The sequence below is a fragment of the Galendromus occidentalis genome, unplaced genomic scaffold (assembly GCF_000255335.2).
Source record: "Galendromus occidentalis unplaced genomic scaffold, Mocc_1.1 scf7180000077475, whole genome shotgun sequence".
NCBI classification, from domain to species: Eukaryota; Metazoa; Arthropoda; class Arachnida; order Mesostigmata; family Phytoseiidae; genus Galendromus; species Galendromus occidentalis.
In genome coordinates, this window is record NW_003805463.1 from 1,139,939 (window position 1) to 1,152,481 (window position 12,543).

General features: G+C 50.8%; 3 protein-coding genes across 3 annotated transcripts in view; 2 read left to right on the forward strand and 1 right to left on the reverse strand.

Annotated features, from left to right (window-relative positions):
* Positions 1 to 1,331: 1,331 nt before the first annotated feature.
* Cks30A (Cyclin-dependent kinase subunit 30A) lies at positions 1,332 to 2,247 on the reverse strand. Its single transcript, XM_003744821.2, has 2 exons — positions 1,953 to 2,247; positions 1,332 to 1,795 (listed from the first exon to the last, which is right to left on the reverse strand). The coding sequence occupies exons 1-2, from the start codon at positions 2,089 to 2,091 to the stop codon at positions 1,653 to 1,655; spliced, it is 282 nt and encodes a 93-aa protein (XP_003744869.1). The 5' UTR covers positions 2,092 to 2,247; the 3' UTR covers positions 1,332 to 1,652.
* A 494-nt stretch (positions 2,248 to 2,741) lies between these two features.
* LOC100909084 (DNA polymerase IV) lies at positions 2,742 to 5,347 on the forward strand. The gene is made up of 8 exons (XM_003744906.1): positions 2,742 to 2,783; positions 2,906 to 3,037; positions 3,254 to 3,528; positions 3,653 to 3,791; positions 3,881 to 4,000; positions 4,079 to 4,168; positions 4,255 to 4,396; positions 4,482 to 5,347. Exons 1-8 carry the CDS (start codon positions 2,742 to 2,744, stop codon positions 5,345 to 5,347), a joined length of 1,806 nt encoding a protein of 601 aa, XP_003744954.1.
* A 4,591-nt stretch (positions 5,348 to 9,938) lies between these two features.
* The window catches only part of LOC100909225 (endonuclease/exonuclease/phosphatase family domain-containing protein 1), a 3,041-nt gene continuing 436 nt past the window's right edge, over positions 9,939 to 12,543 (forward strand). Inside the window, exons 1-9 of the mRNA XM_029111884.1 lie at positions 9,939 to 10,084; positions 10,165 to 10,315; positions 10,442 to 10,578; positions 10,691 to 10,839; positions 10,926 to 11,146; positions 11,287 to 11,432; positions 11,546 to 11,846; positions 11,960 to 12,128; positions 12,347 to 12,511. Of these exons, the coding sequence (XP_028967717.1) occupies positions 9,939 to 10,084; positions 10,165 to 10,315; positions 10,442 to 10,578; positions 10,691 to 10,839; positions 10,926 to 11,146; positions 11,287 to 11,432; positions 11,546 to 11,846; positions 11,960 to 12,128; positions 12,347 to 12,511 (1,585 nt within the window). The remainder of the gene's footprint in view (positions 10,085 to 10,164; positions 10,316 to 10,441; positions 10,579 to 10,690; positions 10,840 to 10,925; positions 11,147 to 11,286; positions 11,433 to 11,545; positions 11,847 to 11,959; positions 12,129 to 12,346; positions 12,512 to 12,543) is intronic.

The following is a 12,543-nucleotide window of genomic DNA, read 5'->3' on the forward strand; positions in this document are numbered from 1 at the left end:
GGTACACTCCAGCGAGTTAATGGTAGAATGATTGGGGATCAGCGCGCAGCCGATTGGGTCGCAACTGCCGGAATTCAGGCTCTTCACGAGACGGATTCCAGTTATGAATTATGGAAGGATGGAGGAGCGACTCTCGTCTTCATTCCGATGAGCGTCTGATTGACTCACAGCTATTCAGTACTCCTTTCTTATCGGAAACTCTGGAGGAGCCCAGAAATATTTCCACGGTAGGCAACTCGATCGACGTGGGCGAAGACATATCGCGAAGAATGGGAATTGCTCCTGAGAACATTTTGGTTCCTGGCTGAATTTCCTTGCGAGAAAACTTCCGCGACTGAGTCTAGCGTAAGCAGTATGAGCCTGGCGAGTGTATAGTCTCCCACCCAAACCCCCTGATTCATGCTGTCGGAAGTGATCTCCAGTTGCTTTCCCTGGCCCCAATCAGTCCCACAAGAGTCAGGAAATTTTGATACTCAGAGATAATTCAATGCTTCCGTGCGTGACGCGTAACCACATTTCGGTCCGAGGATCAGCAGCAGGCTGAAATTGACACCGCTTTGCTGCAGCCGGCAATCGGCACAGATTTGGATAGGAAGATCCTGCTGATTTTTAGTCATAATCATGGATCGAGCTTCGAAGGGATCGTCCTCGTTTAGAAAAGTTGAGGTTTTCGGGAAAGTGATGAGGTGTCTAGCAAGCTTGACGCACGTTTCCGCCGTACCATGCCCAAGACGAAGAGACAGTAGAATATTGCGCCCTTCTTCCGAGAGCCCTCGACATCCTTGCATCGAATCCAAGGGAGCTTGATTCAGTATTTCAGAACGAGTCTCATCGTCAGCTCTGAGCATGGAGATTAGTTCTCATACGGAAAAATGATGAGATCATTCAAAATTACGGCTGATTTTGCTCGTGGCCATCGGTTCGTAACAAGTAGGCCCACGAGCAAGCCTGGAGGCGGTTAGCCCCCGCCCTCAAAGGGAGTCCTGCGTGTGCCCCTGACTGACTGGGCCCAATCGAAACCCGTGTCTGGCAAACCCTCGAAGTCGCGGACGGATCGCCCACGACGAGTTTTCCGTTGGGATTTTCCAGCTGGCAATCGTAGTGATAGAAGATTGAGGAAACGGATTGTTTGAACAGGCCGACTGGAAAATCTTCAACCCACGTTCCGTGTTCGTCGCAGTGTGTGGATATTGAACTTGTTAGGATCCTTGTCAGTTGAGAGAGTCAACGTGTCTCGACATTCCCTCTTTCCTCGATCTTCTGTATCGCAGATCAGGTGGTTATTCCATGTTTCCTTTCCGGACGCTCAACTCTTTGACCGAAAGCGAGGGTTTTATCAATGGTTTAACATTGTTCCTAGAGCGGATTGACTTTATTCCAATCGGAGTCGGGATCTGTCTCGATGAGTCCTACGAGTATACAGCGCGGATGGGCTGACCTGAATTCATTTATACAACAACGGATTTGTGAATTCGGGATCCGGTAACAACGGGTGTTCTATGATAACTATGAGTCGGATGCAGTCGTGTTGTGCCTCTGATTCGAGAAGAATTGAGTTAACATGATCGTTGAAGACCATCTACGCATCGGCCTTCTATTTGTGAGACTATTGAAATCGTCGATGATCGATCGTGGTCATATGGACAGGCATATCAGAGGAAGTCCATGTGATCGTTCCGCACTTGTTCCTCTTGATCGGGGACTTTCTCTTTCGGTATAGCTCTTCGGAAGAGTAGTATGTGCGGTTCAGGAACATGGATCATGAAATGTATCCATCCCGGGCTTTGCTGGACACCTGCGAGAGGGGGAAATCTGCTTAGAGGAGTCATAGGGAGCCTCCGCCAGAACAATGTTCCTCGCCGAAAATATTCTACGACTGTAAGCCCCGAGAATCATCACACGAGGGTAGGGTCTTGCTCGCTTGTCATGGGAAGAGAATCGCGTGTACTCACCAAGTTGTCTCCATTCCGACTCGGTCATCAGATGAGTTCGCGGAACCCGAGCAGCGATCTGCTTCGGTAGAATCACGTGGCGATACTCGTATTTGTCGTCGTAGTACTTGTCGCTATATGAGATGTCCTTCGCCGTCATTTTGAAGTCACAGAGCTCTCAGACGAGGACTCGGGTATGGGTTCCGATTCGACGAGACGAGGGTTGTCTCCACGGCGGGCCTTGAACCAATTGACGTTAAATGAAGAACGCCGAGTCGAGCTTTTCTGTAATCCCTGGTCGACAGAATGGGAAATCGAGTCGCCTTCTTTTTGACTCTGGTCATGTGTTGATCTTTCGAAACAAAGACTTCAGTCCCTAACTGAGCCCGCCACACGGGAAGTCACAGTGGTTTCGAAATGGCTCAGAGTGGGCGTACTGTGTGTTATGAAGAAATTCATTCGAACCACTCCGTGGCCGTCCGTGATTCCATGGGCACTATTGAATAATTCCAACGCTTCCTCATTGGAGTAGGGATGAGCAGCACGGGAAGTCGAAGCTTCGTCGGATCGATTTCAGCAGATGCTCGGGATAGAGGACTTTGCGCGGGCAATTTTGTAATCTTCCCATCGGACGGAACACTCCACTGACGGGCGCGCGCAGCTGACGAAGTTCAATCGATAGCATGTTCCGCGCTGGAGTTCTCCATGTGAGGACAGCGTCGAAGCATAGGAGATCTCACCCGGAACTCGATCGTGCACGACTTATTCGCACATAGTAGTGCTGCGAAGCAGCGAATCGTGGGCTTAGTCATGTTCAATCCGCACAAGGCGGGTTTAGATGGCGTTGACAAGGTAGGTTCCCGGTCAATAAATCGAGATACCGTCTTCGAGTGCGATTTATGCCGGAGCCATCTCCTCGACAAAGCAAACGTTCACGGTAAGACTTGACTCGAATGCTCTTGCGCGAATTCAAGGATCGGGTGAACAAGATCATCGAGGAGTCTTCTCGAGGAACACCATTCTGGGAGAATCAGCAACGCAAGAATGCTCGACATCAGGAACGTATCAAGAAACTTCTCGAGAAGATCGAGACGGCCTCGAATCACGTGAGTCGACTTTTTGGAGTTCAAGCCAGACGGAAACAAGGCGACTAGCTTCGGAAAACGACTCCTTTGAAAGCCAAAATCCCTCAATACAATTAACTTGCCGTAGAATGAAATCCTTGTGAGTCAGTGTCTGTGGAGGAGCTGCGAGCTCCGACTCGAGCAGGTTTCCCCGACTTTGAGAAGGCTTCAGCATCTTAATCAGGTTTCCCCCTTCAGGAGTGGTCTGAGGCGCAGACAAAAGCGGATGATTATCTTGAGCAACTCGAGCTGAACGTTCAACAGGTTGTCGTTCACATTGATATGGACGCCTTCTTTGCCAGCGTGGAAGAGCGGGATGATCCGACTCTCAGGGAGAGACCTATGGCTGTCGGAGACCACTCCATGATATCAACGTCGAATTATGTCGCTCGACGCTTCGGTGTCCGAGCGGGCCTTCCCGGCTTCATCGCTCTCAAACTTTGTCCCCAATTGGTCTTGGTCCGCCCCGATATGTACGGTTCCTACGCCGATTCCTTCAATATTCCGAATTCTTGATACTCTCGAAAGTCCTCGCTCGAAGGAGGGAGGGCTCCTTTCATTTATTACGTCCTCATGTTGCCGGCTCTATTTCCCCAGGGGCAAGTACTCAGAAGCGAGCGCCAAAGTCATGCAGGTACTGTCACGCTACGATCCGAATTTGGTCCAATTCGGCCTCGACGAAGCGGCGCTAGATATAACTGAACTCTGTCGGAACCCGGAGAAGACCCCGGACCAGGTTAGTTTCAAGTCCCGGAGCCGAGGTATCTGCGCTTGTCGGTAGCGGCGAGATCGGGGAAGTTCATCACCGTCTCATTCTCGCTTCAGATCGTTGCCGAAATCCGACAGGACGTTCGAGACACCACGGGTCTCACGTGTAGCGCTGGAATCGGGCCGAATCAAATGGTTGCGAAAATGCTTGCGGATGTCAATAAGCCGAACGGGCAGGTACATTGATGACGCATATGATTCCGAATTGCGGCTCGCTGAGCATCTTGGTGAGAGACGCCGTGTCTTGGATTTCAGTTCCGATTAACGACTCCTGCCGAGATCGAATCGTTCATAGAAAATCTCACCGTGCGGAAAATATTTGGCGTTGGCCAAGTTCAAGAGAAGGTAATTTTCGCCTGCCGTTAAGGCCGATCTCGCTAGCGTATAGTATTCAGTACCATTACGTGACATTCTTCGTCCGTGCCTTCCAGATGCTGGCCGCCCTGGGATGCGTGAACTGCTCTGATCTCATCGACCAGCGAGCGAAACTTTTCCTGGGTTTCAGTGACGCAACTGCGAAATCCTTTCTAGCCGCAGCGAAAGGAATATGCGACGGTTTAGTGAACGACTCAGGTAGATGGGAACCCTGACATATCGGGTGGTGAGGTACTCGGCGCGATGAGTTCGTCAGCGATTCCTGATGGATTTCCTTTCGCAGAAATCTCATCCCGGACAAGACGGTCCAAGAGTGCCGAGACCACATTCAAGGATTCGGACAACGTGGAGTTTTTGACAGAAGTTTGCCATCACCTTTCGGAGAGACTCTCTGAGGATCTCGCAATCAGCGATTTACAAGGAAAATTGATCACGGTGAAATTCAAGACCAGCTCGTTCGATGTCTTCAGTCGGTCCGTAGCCTTAGAGCTGCCAACCAGGTCGCTGAAGACAATTTCCACGCAAGCCACCCGAGTTTTGAAGAGTATGCTCGCTCGCAATCCAGGGACTAAACTCCGCTTGTTGGGCGTTCGCATGTCGAGTTTCCAGGAAGCAGACGGGAAACAAGCAACTCTGAGTCAACTCTTCAAGTCGACAGCAGCACCGCCGAGGGATGAGCCGAAAACAGAATGCCTGATCGAGAAAAGTGAAGAAGCGTCACCGCAGCCGGGGCCGACTCATAAGCAATCGCCCTCGCCCTCAGCGAGCGAGGCTCGTCTACTCGACGACGATGAAATTATCGATCTCGACGACAGTGAGAATTCCGCATCCCCGACTGAAGCGATCGCGGAAGAACCGGGCTCGACTTTTTCGGACAGGTCGACCGCTCCAACAGCGGATTTGATTGAAGAGACCTATTGTCCTATTTGCGCGGTCATCATGCGGAACGTCACGGAAGCGAAAGTCAATCTCCACATAAATAGATGCATGGATAAGGAGCAGCGCAGGGAGCAGATGAAGAATAGCAATACTACATGCGTGAAGCTCACTCCGAAAGCGAACAAACCGAAGGGGGGTGTTAGGAAGCGCTCCTCAAACACTTTGAAAAAGAAGGACTCTGGCTCAATAACAAAATTCTTCACGAAGTAGTTCCCTGACAATCTTCCTCATTGTCTTCCGAATTATTACCTCGCTTTTGGAGTGGTCAGTTGTGAGCTTATACAAACGGCATACCTTCTAGATATAGATTTGACAAGTCCATGAGAGCGCACATCATCGATGCATGGTGCGGTCCGAGCATTGAGTCAGGCTGTGATCATTTAATAAAATGGCAACCGTTGAGTGAGATGGAGAGAGCATCCGAGGTCTCTCCTAATTTCAACTTCAATCCTGAAGTGACCGAGCTCTTCGGATCAGAAGGTGCTCGTCGATTCGGCGAGGCTCGTTTCCGTCCATGGGAATGCCTCCCCAATACTCACTGTTCGCTTCTCGAGCATTCTTACGTTTATCGGAATCTCCATCATTTGCTTATGAATACGAGTCCGACCCGCGATGCGATTATGTGCTCCCACCCGAGTTGGGATCCTCGACGGAGCTCCTGTAGTACTCTTGGGATCATTTTCTAATACGACTACGATGAGGAAAAGCTCCTGAAAATGGCAGGTGGCCTCGCGGAATTCGACATCCAATACGACCGCGGACACCGTCCAAGCCTCGATCGGGGTCCCGTCCATCGTCACTGAATCGTTCTATCGAGACCGTCGTGATGAGATTTGCATGATTTCGTTCAGCGGCTATCATTGCCCAAACGCTGGATCGTCTCCGGCGGATATATGATTTCCGTGTCCGTATTCATTTGCAAACGCGTATTGCGGGAATAAGATTACTTGTCGGAATGATTCGGAGAATTTGCGATCGTAATAAGCCGTCACGCTCTTCACTCGATGAGCCGACCTCAATTTGAGGAATCTTCACCCGTTCGATGGGGAATCCCGTCGAAGCTCACGGCGTCCCGGTACTAGCCCTGAAAAATAGCCCGAAAAACTGAGATTGCAGTTCCATTGCGTTTCTTGATCAATGCCGAGAAGGGCTCTAGTTTCGTCGCCGTCCTGCGTTTGAATCCAAAGCCTGCTCAGCAGCGCTCACTTCGCTTCACGGAATTCCGCGTTACCCTGGAGACACGGATCCGCGACTTTTGGAGGATCGATATCGGGAAACAGAACTGGGCTCATAGCTCGGCCGAAACAAGAGCGCTCCCGGGCGTCCCATCGTCTTGGGATTTTCGGGCTCCAAGCCATGATCGCGCCGGGCCGGCTCTTAACGGGGCTCGAATCCCGAGGCAGATGAGGGCGCGCAAACCTCTTCGACTTGGAATTCTGCAGAGACATCTCGACCTGGACAGGGGGATGCGATCATAATGAAGAGAACTCGGAGATACGAGTTGATAGGAAGATATTATCCAGGGTATCGATCCCTCAATCCCGTCATAAGGGGCCATGACAATGCACAGGAATCAGAATCGTTAGTCCATCGGTATCGGGTCTTCCCTCGACATTCAAAATCGACGTGTGAATATCCAGATAGGGGACATCACTGATTACTGGTCCCTAGAGCCACACAGCGATAACCGGTGACATCAGAGAATGATGGATTTCCGCAAGACTTCAATCCAAAGTCGATCGTCATCAGACTCAGCCAAAGTTATCGTGAGCGAGTCGAGCGCCATCTGTGGCCGCTCCGCGAAGCCGCACCGGCAGTCAACTCACTTCCAAATCACGGCCCTGCTTCTTAGTCGGAATAAACAGCAGCTGACTTCATCGACTCCGGCTCTCTGCGAAGGTTAGTAGAAGTGTCAATCGTTCTGTAACCGAAAATTCAGGCCTCCTCGGCGATGACATCGGAATCTTGGGACCGTTCATCTGTGCTATCGACCACAATGCAGAGTCGAGACTGCTTCGATTAGAGTACTCGCACCGCTGTTCGCACCGCCTCTCACGCAGTAGTTCCAGGGGAAGTCACAATCAAGCTCCTCGTATGAATCTCCTCCATCCCATATTTTATTCAATGCCGAGGTTCTCCCGGAAAAATGGTCGTGATTTGGGTTCAGAAGATTTTCGGGTGGATCGACTCTGCCAGAAAATTTTTTTGAGCGCTTCTCTTTCTCCAAATATCCGATCAGTGTGTACTGACCCCGACACTTGCAGCGGCGAAGAGCGCCGGTGAATTCATCGGTCAGAAGACTCGCTCCCCAACCGAATAACCCAGATAATCACTCTCAGTGGCGGCACATAAAAATCTCTACGGCGTAAGGGAATCCTCCCGTAATGGGTTCAACGAAACTTGTCATTTCATAGAACACAGGCATCGATGTCGACTCTGCGATCGCTGCGGTGTCTACTTTATGAGTGAAATGACTCATTTGGTCGGGAGTGACAGCATAGACACTTACTCATACGGCACGGACACTCATGACATGACAGAGGCATTCCTACTATATGCAGTTTCGCGCCGCCGAAGATGATTGGATCACACGTCGGAGGCGGGGAACCACCCTTTGCTCGTATTTCCCATCGTGACAGAGCCCAATGACGCGGCTGCCCTAATCTGCACTCATTCCATGGACGAATCTGTCGCACACATCTCCGAAAACGACAGCCGGAGATCTCGATTCCAAGAGAGAGACTACGGCCAGATAGACTGCTGCACCGCGTCATAGTATCGGGATCTCTCGGTGTAGCAGTCGATTGTCATTAGGATCCGGCTGTGCACCGATCGCCAGAAAAAAATATCACACGAGTTCATGTTTCATAACTTTCGCACCTCTCTTTTTGAGTTCTCCTCCCTTACCCAGAATGGACCAATATCTCCCTTGGACCATCTCAATGATAGCATTAGCAGGTTGACGACTGCATTGCGCTCGTTTACGGTCGGCCACCGCGCCGCCGTCGACCTTATCGACGAGTCAAGTGGTCAAGCGATGCTCGCGCTTAGGAAGTTAATCTTGAGCCCCGATAGATTGAATAATACCCGAAAGTCGGGTTTCGTTAGCTGTACGTGTCGTGAGAGCAGCGCCGGTGACGGAAGTTCTTCTCCGCTCCGGGGCGTCTCCGCTCAAACTGTCAATCCACGTCGAGCTTTCAAGACGGAAACCCGAATCGATCGTATCTTCAAGTTCTCGCGTCACTAAAACAGGTTCATACGGATGGATGAGGAAGCTTCTGCTTTGCAGTCGGCCTCCCAGGGTATCCAACAATCGAAAGGGAACTCACAGCCACGACGGGGCGGGGAATCCATTCTATCGCCTCTGTTTCGAAAACTGATCATACGACGCAGACTTCCTCACATTATCGATCAAAGCCTGTCCCGGAAGTCAGACATAGTCGAGGTTTCGAGGCCCCGCAAAGCTGAGCCTCGTGAGTCGTTAGGTTTGGATCTTGATCGAAAATCGCAGAGCGCGCAGGACTTTTCGCTCATAGCCAATGGACCCCAGGGACCAGAGGTTCTGTGTCCTCCGAATGAAACTATTTGGAATAGTACCCCGGCGTTTGCCCCTTCCCCGCCCTGATTCGCATGGTACTCTGGATGAGAGGCAGGCGGTGATCGGTTATCGGTTGTTCGATTACAAATGAGCAGGGCGAAATTTTTCAGAATAAGGCTCTTCGGAGAGATGTTTTGTACGAAAATGGTTAGCAGCATTGACTCTGCGCCGAGAGTTCGGAGCTCGCAAATCAGGGCTGGAGGAGAAAGAATTGGAGCGCTCGATTTGATTGAGGCTATCTGTACGCACCACTCTCATCGCATTCCCGGTGGCTGGCGGCGAACACCATCTCCGAGGCGTTTTCGCGCCTCGAACGATCGTGTCCGAATACTAGTAGGATCTCGCGCTCTCCCGCGGAGCCGAGGTGATCACAGCCTTCAAAAAAAAGAGGTGAAACTAGGAGAAAAAGCCCTTCTTCTCTCGCTGTAAACCGTATGTCCGCGTTTTTTTTTCGCGGTAGTTAGCGGCGGAGATTAGCGGTTAAGCGCGGTTCCCAATCCGCGTGAACACGGTGTACTACTCACGGGGCGTATGTAACTGATTAAGCCCTTACTCAACCCGATTGTTGGGAATACAATGTTATGTTAAACTTGGAATTCTTCTTTCTGTCTTTCCATCATCCGCACTCGATTATGGTCAAGGCGTCCCAATGAGCCGATTCATAGGGGCGTGAATGTGCAAAGGAGAAGAGCTCCCTGCAATGTCTCTATAGAGGGTGCTCAGTCCCAGGTGCTCGAAGGGATGGCGACCTTAGAATTTTCTCTGGAATCGGGGAGCGGGAGAGCTGTGATTCAGATTATTTTCTCATTCGCTTTTTTGCCGTTGGTCCGACGAGATATCCGTCAGGAGCGTCCCATACGACCAGGGAGAGCTTCTCACTCCCCGCATTGAACATAAAGTCCGCGAGAATCTTTTGTGAAAATCCGCGATGCCGAAAGATTCATTTCTGCGGACTTCTCGTCATGTTTGATAATACATATGGTTGGATATGGGAGAGTCACACGGGTCTTGCACCGGCGTTCTGGGGTCTAGTTGGAGGCAGGTAAATCAAGGCTTTGAGATCCCAAGGAGCCCCGTCTCTTTCGAGATCCTTCGCGGAACTCAGTTTGAAGCGGATACTTATTTCTGAATGAATTCAACCCACTGAGAGTATTATTCGTTCTGCAGGAGACGCACACCTCTCCAGGCTGACAGCTCACAGACATGGGCCAGCAGCAGGGAGTGCCCGCTGTCAATGGTGACTGGGAAACGAGAAGCACATTCTCTACATCTTCGAGAAGATTCCGACGAAAACTGAGAAAAAGTTTCAGGTCGAGCCGCAACCGCTCATGTCGCGATCTCAGCGCCACGTAAGTATACGGACTTCCCCCGGCGAGCAGGAAGGAATCATATGATGGGGAACATAACGCCTACGCCCGAATCCTCCCAGATTCCAGTACAACGTGAACGATAACAGCAATTATGAGCTGCTCAACCTGAACACAGCCAGTGAGGACGAGTTGATGACCTTGACAGGAATCTCGCGGAAAATTGCGCGGGACATTATCGACCACAGGAGTGCCATCGGAGGTTTCCGGAAGGTGTGTCAGGAAAAACGGCCAGGATCTGAGTGTTTAACTTCCTGCCTTCGTTTTCCGAGTGAGGATCGAGCTCTACTGTTTTCGTATTCTCATTCTGGAATGAATATTTTCCTCCCCTCGCCACAGGTAGAAGACCTCGCGGTGGTGGCTGGCGTCGGTGCCGCCCGACTCGAAGTCCTGCGACACGACGTATGCGTGAAAAACAACTTAGTCGATTGCGTTTCCCATTCTCTGGATTCTCTCAATTTAACAAATCAAACGAAGTGAGTGAAAGCGATCGATACCTCGATTTTTCTCCTTGCGATCTCCCGACCGAAGATCCCGATGGGGGTTGGGTGACTCGATTGAAGTGAATTCATGGGGGGCATGTTCCAGGGGCATATCTCGTGTGAATATAAACACGGCGTCGATGTTTGACCTGATGGCTGTACCTGGGCTCACTCAGAACATGGCTGCCAGTATTTGCCACGCTAGGGACAAGAAGCTACGCTTCAAGACTGTGGACTCTCTTCTAAAAATTAGAGGTTAGCGAAGCTGCGACGGAAAACGACCAGAATCGAGCACGGATTTGTCGGCAGAGCTTATGGAAGAGAAATTTCTCCATCGACAGGTATGACACCTTCAAAATTCGCCGCTCTCCGACCACACTTGTCGACTGACGACGAACCTTGCGACTGCGATGCGGTAATGAACGGTTCCAACGAGCTGACCAAAACGCGCCCTCCAACTTCGCCCAGCATTTCTATGAAGTCTAGAAAGTCCAGAAGAGCCGATTTGGTAGATAACCAGATCGACCTCGACGTGTACCGACTCGTCTCACATCTTGCGGTGGTGAGTTGCCACTAGAAACGCCTCGGGTGACCGCCTCGATGGATACCACATCCATGAATATGTACCCGATCGGGAGCAGGATTCGATATTTATCCAATAGCTGGATGATATCTTTTATAATTCGCTTTTACACCCGAAAGCGCCCGGTCCCGTCCCGGACCGACGACATGACCCTGTCTCAGAATCGATTACGAATCGCTCTATGGAACCTGGAGGACATGACCCTAGATAAAGCTTCGAATTTCGGGGTTCAAGAAGTCGTTTGCCGCACTATCCTCGAAAACGAGTACGCATCCACAATCGAGCTTTCGACTCTTCGGAATCGCGCCCGCAATGGGATTGCACACGGAACAGCAGGGACGACTTTTCTCAAAATACTTCATGATTCATAATTCGCAGCATATCGATGATGGTGTGTCAGGACATTCGGTCCTTCCTGGTAGGTGACAAGTTCACGACGGAATTGAATCAGCCGCTCCTGTCTCGAGTAGCTTCTTGGGAGTCGGCGGAGCGCCGGTGGCATGCGGTGTTCCCAAGGAGAATCGATCAAGGCGACGGGCGGGCGATTCCTGGACTGTCTAGAAACCGGGAAAACTCGGCCGGTATTTTATATAACGCTACGCATGGTTTACGCCATTTGGTGGTGAAGCTCGTCGATCTTCAAGAGGATTTGACACCGGCGCTAGTGACTCAATTCGAGGTTAGAATGAATCGACCAGGTTGCTGGGCGGGTATCAGGAGGTATACATCAATCAATAATAATATAGATATTCGTGGTCAGTCGTATGTACTTCCATCTGCCAATTTTTTCAGATGTCCGAACACTTCCGCCTTTCCGTAGTTTCCGTAGACCTTGACGGATTGGAACCGAATTCTCTTCCTGAATTACTGACGGATTTCATCGATAAACTTGCCGATGCTCTCGGGGACGCGGAAAATATTCTGGTATGCGGAAACTTCCTGTCGCCTCCAACCGACCACGGTTAGTCACGTCGATGTGAAGCTGGTAATCGATGCGCTTCCCTTGATGCGTGGATGAGCGTCATTCGACTCGAGGGTCAAACCGGTCTCGTCGAGAAGACGTCAGAGAGTAGATACATCCGTAATATCCGTGAAGAAACCGCATCAAGGTTTCGTGTATGCTTGAGATCGCTACACTGCTCGATCTCTCCAAACGCGGAAATCTCTCTTGTTCCACAGCTTTCGATGAGATGATACGTTTGGGCTTCCAATTGTTGCACCCGATATCCATCCAAGAAGACGATCATCTCCATATATGGTGCTCCGCTGGTGTTGGAGCGCTTTGTCGCACAAAAGAAGCGATTCAGATACGGCAGGGCCTCAGTCATCCGATGATTCCGAGAGGTACGTATTCCCGTCCTAGACGACGTATCTTC